At 41.2% G+C, this 13617-nt stretch overlaps 1 protein-coding gene across 1 annotated transcript; it reads right to left on the bottom strand.

Moving 5' to 3' along the window:
- LOC146971305 (cyclic AMP-responsive element-binding protein 3-like protein 3-B) lies at positions 1–8439 on the bottom strand. The gene is made up of 10 exons (XM_085805830.1): positions 8305–8439; positions 7959–8054; positions 6600–6873; positions 5910–6040; positions 5602–5712; positions 5226–5332; positions 2961–3029; positions 1748–1832; positions 748–841; positions 1–659 (listed from the first exon to the last, which is right to left on the bottom strand). The coding sequence occupies exons 1-10, from the start codon at positions 8323–8325 to the stop codon at positions 472–474; spliced, it is 1176 nt and encodes a 391-aa protein (XP_085661956.1). The 5' UTR covers positions 8326–8439; the 3' UTR covers positions 1–471.
- Between the last annotated feature and the right edge of the window lie 5178 nt (positions 8440–13617).

The raw sequence follows: 13617 nt of genomic DNA, 5'->3' as shown, positions 1-13617 counted from the left end.
AAAGAAACAAAACCTTTCAGGTGCTTCCAAAATTCATTTGGGAACATTTTTGATTCCCCAACATATACTGTACATTTAAGTGAATAATAAAATAGAGCAGTGAATATACATTTTCACAGATACAGTACTGTACATGCCTTCATGAAAGGTCAGGAATAAAATACACGATCCACCAGGTCCTCGAGGCTTCGTTCTTCCAATGAAAGAGAAAGAAAAAATTCACCTGTGTGGAAAACCTCTTCAGTGACCTCATCTGAGTGAGTGAGTGAGTCAGTTAGAGAAAAAACTTAGAGCGAGCCGCTTGCGTGTTAGAGCAGGTGGCAAACACACCATGAAACATCACTCAGTCTCTGCAGACTGCAGTGAGAAACACACTCTGAAAAGCAATAAAATTGCTAATTTGGATGCTGCGCCTGCAGACCATCCCGCATTCCTGTGCCTCTGTCTTTCCTCCTGGGGTTCCTGAGGACATCAGTGATCGTCCCGGTGCCTGTGATCCTGCTGGTGAGAAGATTTGGAGTCTGAGTTGGAGAAATCTGTCCAGGGCCAGAGCTTCTCTGTCAGACTGCGAGAGGCCTTAAAGCCCCAGGAGACGGAGACGAGACGAGGAGGAGGGACATCCTGCACTTCATCCATCGACTGCAGGGAGCGGGACGGCACTGAGGGGCAGAGGCGGGGTGGAGAGGCGTAAGTGTGTGTTTGTGAGAAGGCGTGACTAAGACAGTGTGTGTATGCGTGCCTACAGACCTTTGCTCTCTGTGTTTTCTCCCTGGCTGAGTTGGCTGTAAGAGTCTGGCTGAAGATTTGAGGAAATGAGCAGAGAGAAGGAGAGGAGCAAAACCTGGACACAAACACAGACAGCAGGATAAAAAATACAGGCCAAGTGCAGACAACAAAGAGAAATCACAGCAAGGACAGGGGGGAGAAGAAAAGAAGCTATTAGTTATAACCTACATATACAACTGTGCACAAAGGATGAGCGCAGGTGCTACTCAAACAGTTGATTCATTAAACATCATAAAAGTAAACACAACACCAGTGAACACAACACTGGGGTACATGGTGTTTAAATACAGAACAGACAAAGCTGAGCCTCAGCTTTTATACAGGCATCTGTATCTATCAAAAAATTTGGGCAAATGGTCATTCTGTGATTTAATGTCCACATAAATAACTGAACTTCCTGATTCAAAAATCATGAATTATTCACATTTAAATATAAAACATATTTTTAGATTCAATCTGGTAGAATCCGTCAAATCACCAGAATCTTTAATAGCCTGTGTGTAGACGTATTTTAAGGGTAAGCATGGATGGATGGAAATGTATTTCATTTATAAGAAAGTCCTCTTCCAGCAGATGAATGCAAGAACAGCTGCGGAGCGGTAGCAGGAGCAGGTGAATGAACAAATTACACTGACTTATCATCTCTGTGTGGGAACTACCCCCTGCCCCTCCTTTCTGGGGCAGGAGTAACTAGTTATTTAGAAGCTGGTATTATGGTATATACACACAACCGATCCAAGCTGCAGAGTTTGACAGGAGCATGGTGATTGCAGGGCCTGAAGGAGGGGTAACGATGGCCGTAGCTGCCATGAAATTTCTACCCTGCTTGTTTCTATTATTTACTTTTTGCAGGTGATGATGTCTGAGCAAATTCTCAGTAGTTTCTATTATTTAGTTTTTGCAGGTGATGATGTCTGAGCAAATTCTCAGTAGTGAAAATGGTTTGTGTTACACATCTCACCAGGATGCAGGTCCCTTTCTGTGTTGTTTTGCTGGAGCTGTTGGGAAGAAGAGCCTGTAGCCCCTTCAGCTGCTCCAACAGGACACTGCAACACAAAAACAGACAGGAGGGATGAGAGGTATTAGTGTATGCAAGTGGTCTTCCCACTTTTTGTTTGAATTCACTGCAGCCAGCAAGTGTGAGGGATAGACAAGCTTAATGAGATGGCAGGACGACAAGGAAACAAAGCCAGATAACACCGTGTCAGCTGGATGCGCTTAGTCATTTCATAACTTTAAGCCTCACACAGCTCTGATTTTTCAACAAGTTACAAAGTTTTGCTTGACCAGGTTGTCATCAATATAGATCAATGAAATACTGGGGGATGTTATACAACACACAACAGAGACGCAAAAAGGCAGGATGACTCATACAAACAGTGTAGCTCCTTGGAAATAAACCCAGCAGTGAGAGGAAACATCAAACAAAAAGATTAACAGAACAGAGACATTCAAATATCCCAGGCAGCACTTTAAAGGTTGTTTTGTTGCATGTTTGAGATGATGCCCACAATTGAACCCATGCCAGGAAGTGTAAGAGCTGAATGAGGTAATGTATTAATGAGTTTGTTGTACTGTTTTTACAGCTGCATTTGGTTTTAAACTTGAATTGATCCCTCTCTACCTCCTCCCCTCCAACAGAGACTGTCCCGCCATGATTCATCCACCATAGCGACACACAACTGTCATGAGAGACACTTAGCATTTAAAGGGCGTCGATAGTTGTCTTTCTTTTTATACCTTTCAAAACTAACAACATGAGAGCACAAGTGTCACAATTAGACTTAACAGCGTGTTAATACATAGTGTATGACAAACATATTGGTTATCTGTCACAGTTTCTCTTGTAACTCTGAAGTGAAAATGAGGTGAAATAACAGTCTAATCTCATATTTGTCATAGTTGAAATCCTAAGACTGGCTTTATACCACAACACAAGAGCTGTTTGTTTATTTGCAGCTCTTCTAACTGGTGCAGATGTGAACTCTTTGCATGTATAGGCTACATTAAAGATCCCATTCATTCATGGCTGATATCTACCGCTGATCAAATCCAGCCTGCTATTTTAAAATCTCTCTGAACAAAAAAAACAATGAAAGTAATGGTCAATCGAATAATCAGATAAAATAATCATCAGCTCTGGGCCTGTGTTTTCTCGTCTCACTTGGACTCACTTGTTGGTTTCCTCCAGCTGCTGGATCTTTCTCTGCAGTTCGAGGTTGTGGGCACTACATGTAGACATCCTACAGAAAGAGACAGAGAATACACGAGAAAAAGGAAATAAGGATAAGATGAGGAAAGAGGGTATTAAATAATACAGTGTTATGATGTTGCATTGTCTCCCTTTCATTTTTTCTTTTTGCTAATATCAGTCTGTTGAGTCTTATCTCAAACCCCATTCTATCACACAGTGACCCCCCACCCCCTTCTCCTCCTCCTCTCCCCCCTCCTTTCTTCTCGTGCTGTCTCTCTCGTTTCGTTTTCTCGCTGTGACTCACCCTCCGTTACAGCCCTCTGACATGAGCTGAACCACCACTGATAACAACACCCCGTTGATACGCCGGCTTAATTATCAACAAGTGCTGACTCCGCTCGCTGGGAGTGACCATCTTCACCCCCATCAAGAAACTCTTGTTACCCGGAGGCAACAAAGCCTGAATCAGATGTAGACAGCACATTACTTCCTGTGAACTAATTAAGAATTTTCAGAAGTTTGTGTATACACTCGGTGGTTTTCACCCCCTCCCTTGTTTAAAGGACTTTTACATTTTACTGTCAACAAAGCTTCTCTGGATCACAAGCTCTCCCTCTCTATATGTCTCTGGTTTCAGATTCAGCTGTGGCCCATGGCACTGTAATGCAGGCTCAGATGGCTCTTATAGACTTAGATGGAACCATGATGACAAATTTTCAAGGCCAGTGATGCACAGTATGATGCGTGGTCCAACATCAACAACTGCAACAGCACCCTATGCTGTAGCTGCTTATGGACGATTGCTTGTAAGGGTCAGACAACTTCGTCTTGTGGCCTTTTTAGAGGCATCTGACTGTCGCCATATCAATCGCGCTCGATCACACCACATCGTTCACAGAGCTGAATCAAAGTGGCGCGTGGCAGACAGGATGAATAATTCTGGTGACACACGCTGGCTGCCTGTGTGATAGGGCTTATTCTAGACACCATGGAGCTGCAGTAGGGGAGGAAGAGGCGGAGGAAGAGGCGGACTACACTGAGCTTCGTCTTGGCAAAACCTCCTGTGCCTCTATTGTGCGATGCCGCCACTGTGCACCATCCTGAGCTTCTCCTTGCTCGGCCCACTCCCCCTCCAGCTGCAACACAGAACAATTTAACTGCTCTTTTGTGCTGCTGTCTATCACACGATGGCATGCCGTCTGTCCAGCTGACCCCAGATCAGATACACAATGGAGCCGAAGCAGAGTGGCTACACTGTTTATGTAAAATACTCAGATTGTGCTGGAAATCATATTCTGAGACTGTTTGTTTATTCATTGCACCATAATGCTTCCTCTCCCATTGTGGAAATGTATGTTTTTGTTATTGTTTAGTTTTTTGGTTTTTTTTTTGAATATTTAAGTTTTCAGCTCAGTTTGTCTGTCAGACCGCACTTTGGTCCAGACTGAAATATCTCAGCCATCACACTGGTTTCCAGACAATGTCAGTAATGACCTTTTATCTAGTGCCATGAGCTGAACGATCATGGTTTTACATTAAATGTATCCCCAGTGAATAAGTGAATTGATGTGAAAATACTAGTAAATAAACAAAGTAGTTATCTGCTTGGCCCATGCATTTCCAGTTTGGCAACAAAAGTGGAAACTGGCTTTTATTTATTTTTTAAATTTTTTTCCAACTTTATTTATAGAGCCTTTTGAACATTTTATACAGACAGTGTGGTATACAGCACCAGCCACAAGGGTACAAAACAGGCATCGATTGAAACTGGCTTTTATTGTTGGGATGTTTTGGTGCTGAATAGCAGATATCAACGGATTTTGTAAGCAGCGCTGTGAAACCTTTTTCTGCCTCGAAAAAGTTTGATTCTCTTTTGGTATCTGGTCTTTTTCTGTTTGGTCAGCTATGACGGCAACTGCTGCTTAGCTTTGCATTTTTATTACAAACAAACCACCTCTGTGACTGTGAGCCAGAGGAGCTTTTCTAAGGCAAGGCCAGATAAACATCAGGAATCAAAAAATAATAAATAAATCTAGATTGTCAACAATGATAAGCGGCATTGCATATTTAGATGATGTCGCATCCCACTCAAGCAATGTTTGTAAAAGTTAATTGAGTTTATGACAAAGAAAGGCTCATTATAAACTGCCTCTGGGAACCACCGATAAAAGTTTAATTTTCTAGGTCAAAGTATGCAGAGATAATGTCGTGTTGAGTGAGGATGCTGAGTGCAGCTGGCTCCTACCTTCCCTCCAGACTATCAACATATTCCCTCTTCTTTTTCCGACTTTCTTGAGCCGAGCGCTTGTTGCGGATTTTCCTCCGGATCTTCTTCAAAACCCTCTCTTCAAACTTGTCAGGGAGATGAAACACATGGGAGGATAGGGACAAGAAAGAATAAGGACGAAAGAGATTGTGTAACTGTGAATACAGACGAAGGATCTGAGGAGGGTGTGAGTGTGGACAGTCACACGTGTGTGTGTGTGTGTGTGTGTGTGTGTGTGTGTGTGTGTGTGTGTGTGTGTGTGTGTGTGTGTGTGTGTGTGTGTGTGTGTGTGTGTGTGTGTGTGTGTAGAAGTATCTGCCCTACATAGATGTAAGAGTGTGTATTGGTCATGTACCTTAGACAGGGGCAGTTTGCTGGGCAAGTTCACCCCTTCTTTAGCCAGAAGCGTTTTCTCATCCTCGTCAAGTACGAGCTCCTGCCGGGAATGCTGGGGGATTCGTTGGGTCTTTGAAACAGATGGACAGAATAGTCCAGTTAAAGTGGCTCTCTCTCAGTAGCTTATCCAAAGAAGCTTTAAAAAAATGTTTGGTGCAGTGACAGATCATCAGACGATAAACATCTGACAGCTAGCTTATACCTAATTTAAATACCCCCAATGGTCAGAAATGCATTGTTCAAAATACCAAACTCCTCTCTCCTTACTTTCTGTCCTAGGTCTGACAACAGCAGGTCTTTCACTGTGAGCGTCTGATTGGACGACACTGGGGAGCTTTGGTTCGCAGTGAGGTAGTAGGCAATTCCAAACTCCTCCTGGAGTTCGCTGGACTCCCAGCCTGCAGTAAAACCGGTAAAACAGCAGGTGATTATTTGCAAAATTGCCACAATCTTCTATTCAAATAAAGCACAAAAATGTTTAAGCTCTCTGTGTCTAAAATCAACCCTCTGTAGCTGATGCACCCCTGCTGTTCTTTGCCATCCACCTTTCAAAATATATGTCACGCTTTCCTCTCCTTGATATCTTTGTGTTGCTACACATCCGATTTTCATCTGTTTCAAAGGACCTATTTTTTCCACATAGAGAGGTTAACAATCACCATTGTGGAAGAGGCTGATTCTTGCCCCCAAAATGCAGTCACACAACGTTTTATCTTTACAAATGCACCGAAATTGAAAAACCGAATGAAGTGGTCTTTGAAAGCTTCTTTCACTATTACAGGCTCGGTCAATAGGTCTCATTATTCTGCGACACAACGTGCAAATTAATAAATCTCTTCATTTGGACTGGTTCACCTTGTTCCTGTACACCTTAACCTGACATTTCTGCTCACTACTCTGGTTGTATAAGTCTCATATGTTTTTTTTTATGTAACTGCCACCATAAATCTGTCTTACTTAAATCGATGGAAACATCAGCTGTTTTTTCATTTGCTGGTAGCTGACTCTCTACAGGTGGTGGCTGAGAGAAAGCTGGCGTGTCAAAGGTTGGGAAATCTGTGCTGGAGCCTGGGTGAGGGCTCTCTGTGGGGTCTGTTGTGGGGTCCTCATTAATGCCGCTGTCGGTGGTGCAGGGTGACCACAGGGGGGAGGCCAGAGCTGAGGAGCAGTCGCTCCCACCCAACAAGACATCCAGGAAGTCGTCCGCAGCACTTCCCTCAGGACTCAGGGTCTGAGGAGGAATGTATACGGAGATATGTGTTTACATCATCACATGTCAGTATCACCAGGGGCGTAGCACCAAATTCTGGGTCCTGTACACTCGTAATGTCAGTGGGCCCCTATCCATGCCAGTGCACGAAGCGCAGAGTTGTTTTTGAGGTAAATGTATACAAAGCCGCCAAAGCGTGTTTCTGTTGAGGGCAGTTTTTCGGCAAGTAATATACTGGCTTTGCATTTACCTGGAAAACAACTCGTAACGTTCTGTTATTATCTCATATCATATCTCCACCAATCTAAAAATAGCTTGCACCGACAATTAAAGGTAACAAATCTACTCCTAAAACTATAGGGATTATGGCATTGGGCCAATTTGCCCAAATGTTGAAATATCCCTTTAACAGTTGCTTCCCCTAATTCTGCCTTCTTTCTTTTTCTTTCCGCTTTTTCTTTTTCTGATACCCCGATTTATGTTTTTTGGGTGGCATGATGAAAGCTAGCCTCATTCAATCTAGGCTCACCGGCGTTACACTTGTCGCCGGCCGCTGTCTATGGGCGGACTAAACCATTTTACGCCTCCCAATATGTTGGGAGGACTTTTACACAGAGTTCATTCTCTCAGTTGATGTTATCAATATATTTGAAATAAATTATGACACCAATTAATTGGGGGGGGGGGGGCAATTCATTCAAAATAAAAACATCACACAAAAAAATAATAATTTCTCTCCCTACTCGGGCCCTGGGTAGTCCGGTCCCCTTTACCCCCAACTACCACGCCCATGAGTATCACCACCGACTTGATCTGATAATCATATTCCCACACACATGCACAGAAAAGAAGATAAGCCATTCAGCTCATTTGTTCATGACTCTTTGCCTCGTGGCTGTCAGTCATCTTTACAGCCATACAGGAGGATGCAACAAAACTCCAAATGAGCTCGTACATCCTAAGATTCAGCTCAATAACACATGACAATGTTGAGAATACAAAACACGCGGACTAATGAGATTCAGTGAATTTGTGGTTGTGATGAGGTTCTCCCCCTGAGCGTCTGTGTTCACAATCCAACTGGGCAGGATGATCAGCGTACTCACGTCATGAATTGTGATCCACGGCTGGTTGCTGTGGCAACTGGTGGTTTCATCTGTGTTCCTGAGCAGGAGGTCATTGAAGTCCAACCCACCGTGCACCTGTAACGAACAACTATCTCTGAGTGGTTCCTTGGTTTCACGAGTCTTGATTTAAAAGAAGAAGTAGAAGAAGAATCTCTCCAGGACAGATGTTTCAAATTGTAGTTGCCCAACTTCCCCTTAGACTAAGATCAATACGCATCTTGCTTTTACCTTCTTTGAAAGCATCTTTTTCTTCATGCATACTCCGTCTGAGTCATTCTCTTGCACAGCAGTTGCACCAAGTGATCAGATCATAAATGTATCTTACCTTGTCTGTAATCAGCGTCATAATTCCAATATTAAAGCAGCAGCTGATGAAACTCCAGTGAAACTCAATTCAGCAGGAACGGACAACCGGATCAAGACGATCCTCTGTGGCTTAGGAGAAATGCTTGAGTCTGTTTCAAGGGACAAAGTTGAAATGCCAGATGATACAACCGGTTTCCTGCAGCCCAGGTGATCACTGTCCAATCCAGTGTTGAGATGGCAGCTGAGAGAGCCAATCAGCACAACGAGAGGAGTCACTGATAGACGACTTGCTCCACTCCCATCTAGGTTAGAGTGACCTCAACTGTAATCATTATGAGTCAGGATTGATTTACTGTGTGGTTTCACATTCATGTTTTGTTTTTTGGCAACATGATTGATTTAGAGCCATTCAACACTGATTAAAAGCAGAGGGTGTACAGGGTTAAGGTTTGCCTTGTTTTCTTCTTCTTCAATATTTCACACTGTGAAATCATCTCAGAGGCTCTTTGAGGACAGGGCGCCCAGAAAAACACTTGTTTAGCTACAAAAATATTTTTATTTTGATTGGTTGGACATGTTGTTGACCCTATACACCAGGGGAACTTCATCAGTTCTTCACGCAAGTTCTATTACAGTGTGAAAGAGTGTGTATAAGGCATCTATGGTGCTGCAGGAAAGTGTGTAAAATCTCAGATGATCTGAGACCCCAACGACTCAAAGCTACATTAGCTCAAAATGTTGTAATGTTGATAACATGTGTTACTGCTGAATGGCGTGCTAACATGGAAAGCTAAGATGGTGGACATGACCAGCATTATGCTTGATAAACATGATCATGTTAACATGCTGCTATTTAGCATGTAGCTTCAAGAAACGCCGTGTCTGAACCTCACATATCACATTTATTGACTCTGTTAAACTTTTCCAACTAAGTCTGATTAACTAACTCACTCTGACTCACAATGAATTTAGTTCAGCTTTTTTCAATTGGTCCAAGTTTTATGGAAAACTTTCCTTTAGCTTCTTTGCAGTATTAATCAGGCACTTGTTATCATTCAGTTTCAGGTGAACATTTCTTTCCGTAACAGAACGAGCTCACCCGGCCTCAGTCTCTTATCTTTATTGCCATAATTAGGAGCATCTGTTTTGTGTAATTTCTAAGAATACACACCATAAAACCAAGGAATTACATAATATGTCCCTGTAGCAGTAACACATTTGCAAAGACGTATGTAACTAATTATCAATAGAGGAGAAGATAATCTTCCAATGGCAGAACAATAAACGTATTTTCACTTCAGAAAACACAGGATGAACAGTGTGTCCTCTAGTTTGCACAATGAATAGCACCCCAATCCCCCCATCACTTCAAAGCCCTCTTAGAAAAGACATTCAGCTTTACTTCTAAAAGCTCAAATAATTGAAACCCATTTTCTTTTCTCATCATATGATTTCTTTGACATTTTTACTGTCATCACATGGTTCAAAGTGGACTGAGATGTGATATGGTTTCTTTTGATTCTTTTTTCCCTTCTCTGGGACATTTTTGCCTTTTCTAACCCGTTCTGAAATATAAGAGCAGATATTTTATCAGTCACATGAATATATGGAAAAAACGTTAGGTGATCTCATGCCACAAAGGACCCAGGTCAGATTCAGGCCAGAGGTTTCTTTCAAATCTTTTCTGATTGTGTCACTAAGCGTGAATAAATCAAACCCTCTGAAACAACTCTGAACTTTGATTGTGGAGACAGATATTAATTTTACAGCTCGTGTGGGCTTTTTAGAGTCTTTACAGATTCAAAATACCATTCAAGAATTTCTAATGTTCAAAAATCCTTAAATATGAGGTTATAATATGTCAGGAAAAAGGTCAATGTTATTGAAATCAATTCTTGTGGAGCCGGTGAGAGATGTGGTTTCAAAGATTCATTCTGGACACTGTGGAATAGATTCATTTCTATTTTATTAAAGAAAGAAAAAAATCAGTTAGTGTAGCCCTTGTGTGAACCCCCTCTACTTGCTTTGCAAGTGTATTTGTTGCATTAAAAACTGTATCTATGGCAGAAAAGCCTGTATTATCAGTACAGTATTACACCTAATTGCATGGCATGGGAGTTCTGCTATCTTTATTACTGTTCTATCTTCAGATCATAGTTTCAAAGTACATGCGGAGGTTATCTAACCATAACATTTTTAAGCACATCTATGAATTGGTTGTAGCTCAGCATAGATAATTGCTGTGTTATTATGCCTGATATGATACCGTAAACCTGTGAGTCCTTTTAAAAAGCATGCAAAGATTGTGTGTGTGTGTGTTTTAAAGTAAAGAAAATCATATTTTCATGAAATGTACATAGCACCTCATTCATGGATTCAACTTCAGTTACTTCATTACAACTGCGTATAATGTAATATAAATATAATTCGAACTCAAGCCCAACAAAAAATGATCAAACAACTCATATTTCCTTGACAAGCAGGTGTGAAATGTGTGAAATGTTTAAAATACTGAGCTGAGCTGTTCTCAAAAAAAGGAGACGAAAGGTTACAGGTATTGAGATCAACTCAGTTATATCCTTCTTTTTCATCATTAGCACAGGTGAGAAGCAGAGAGCGTGCTCTAAGCACACACCGTTATCACTCCAACAGCTGTGAAATGCATGTTGGACGGCTCTTATCTGGAGCTCAGCGATAACTCTGATTTGCACAAAATGATTCAATACCTGTGAGCTTGTGGGAAATTCCCATGCTGTCACACAAACATGAAGAATGAAAGCAATTGTGGGGGTGAAGTTGGTTGCTTATATTTGCCATGCTTGTCAACTGGCAAAATTGCAATTTCATCTTCAGGACAGGAAGATTAAACCTTCAAGTGCCAGTATAATATGGTAGCAGGCAGCAGCTCATTGCCTGTTTTTATTCCCTATCTTTATCTCCCTATACACCAGAAAATGACCCCTCTCCAAACTTCTCCTGAAGTGTCAAATCAATAATTTCATGACAGCAAGACTGGTGTGCAATATGAAGATTAGACCAATGGTTCCCAACCATTTTTGGCTCGTGACCGTATTTTGACATCCCACATTTCTGGCGACCCCGCGATCATGTGCAGTCACGTGATCACAGCCGTCAATCAAGATGGGCCAGCTCAGATATTTTTATATGCTGCATTTTATTTGAACTTGATTTATATTCGAGAAGGTGAAAGGTATACAGTTGTTTAAGTTTGTGTGTGGTGTTTTTAATCATATTTTTTAAAAAGAATAATAATTAGTTTTAAAAAATTTTATCAGTAATTTTTTTTAATCAATTACTAGACATTTCAGGCGACCCCCTTTGAATTCCAGGCGACCCCACGTGGGGTCCCGACCCCAAGGTTGTAAAACACTGGATTAGACATTGTTTTTTGAGTCACTTGAGTTTTTGGTTTTTGCTCAGCTTGACCTATAGTGACCCTGTCACTCATTCAAGTTCACATATGGTCTTTACAGGGGAGGTGATACTTTATCTTAAATTTGATAATACAGTTCTGTGGTTTTGAATGCTGTCACGTCAAATCTGATCTTCTCCTCTTGATTTTAGGAATCACTCTTTTGCATATCCAAATCCTTTTGGTGTGACTGAAGCTTCTCTGCTTGTTTTCATTTGAAGCGGCAGAGTCAACATCCCTCAGGGGAAAGCTTGGAGGAGACAGACACCATCTACAGATAAAAATATAAGAAGGACTATTGATACATATGTCATAACATAGGATTTATTTTTGATGAGAATGAACCTGTGCCCATCTATTTGAGTGACAGCTGACACCCGGATTCAGACAGCATCTGCTGTGAGCATTACCGTGTTAGTAGGTCAGCTCCAGTGGTGCAAATGTGACACAGTGCATGGTGGTATTGCAACAAAATAGAAAACTACAGCATCAGTTTAAATGACTATAGAAATTATTGTTTGTTTGTTTTTTCACTGCAAACTTTAATCTTTGTCCTTACTTCATGGAGGTTGTACTTTCCCCCCTAAAAATTAATTCATTTTGCTTGTTCTGGTCAAACCATGGAGACAGTCGTTCTTTTTAATAACATGTAGTTCATGTGGAGTTTATAAATTGTAATGGCTGGCTTTAGTTATAGATGAGTTATAAGTCGGTAATTACAGCAACCTGGATTTCCAGGTAGAAATCCATTCTGATTGATAATATCCTCCACTAGAATTGCATGCTTTGCTCTTCAACAGAACAATTTAACCACTTTCTTTTTGACAGCTGAAGAACATCTGGCTCCTAGAAAGAGATTAAAGAAAGTCCATTATTGTGCTCTATTGTGTATTTCTATCCCAATTTAATAGTCTTGCGTAGACTACTGTTGTTAGAAACAGGTCTTTCAGTATAATAAACTGTCATGTCGGGTACACATCTGTTCTTATGAGAGCCCATTATGTGTCTGCAGTCCACAAGGAATGAATATTTCATTACAGAGCTGTATTTTTCCTCTGAGCCTGTGGAATTGAGTCTACTGGGGTAAGAAACATCCAATTAGCCGTGACCACACCTTTGTGCACATTCATATGCACACATTTACAATAGCACTTTATCCAGCTTTTCTTTATTCCCCTCTCATTTCAGTGTCCCAATTCAGAGGCCTTCACCCTCACTGAGATGTTTTATCCTACTCTGCCCTCAGCTGGCAGATGAAAGCTGCAACATAAAAAACTTAAAACTGTGCAGCCTTTTTTTTTTTTCCTCTGAGGGTTTGACAAAGGGAGAGAAGAGCTGTTGTGCTTCAGTCACAAACTCAACAGCTGTAGTGCTGCTCCAAGTGGTATACCTTTATGTCTATGTTCACCTGGTGAAACAAACACAACACACAAAGTGTATTTCTTCATTTTAAAGTTCTGACACCTTTTTTTTAATATTCGTATATGATTTGTGAGTGTATGTGGATGTCTGCTGCATTAAATGTTTACAGCTTGGCCCTTGATTCATACTGTATAGAATGATACAGGACTTACAACATGTTACAACAAGACAAGATGATGCAACTTGCATTAAGTTTGAATTACATCTGGCCCTTTACAGCTGGGGCTGACGGACTGATTGAAATTCAGCGTGATCTGCAGAGGTGAGTCAGAAAACCTGAATCTGACATGTACTGGATAAACATTTTAGATTAGGTGTGAATATGCTTTTTTTATGCTTCATCATTTTCAATCCACATGAAATCCAATTTAACAACTGTTTTTTATTTCCGGAAAACAACAACAACTATACTCCATGTTGTTATTTTCTACAGGCTGGGTTATTGAATTTCCTCACTATCAGGCAGCCCTAACAAGT

This window comes from Trachurus japonicus, chromosome 17 (genome assembly GCF_045865225.1).
Source record: "Trachurus japonicus isolate A0001 chromosome 17, Traja_1.0".
Taxonomy (NCBI): domain Eukaryota; kingdom Metazoa; phylum Chordata; class Actinopteri; order Carangiformes; family Carangidae; genus Trachurus; species Trachurus japonicus.
The sequence above is the reverse complement of the archived record's forward strand: the minus strand, read 5'-3'. Positions and strand labels throughout refer to the sequence as shown.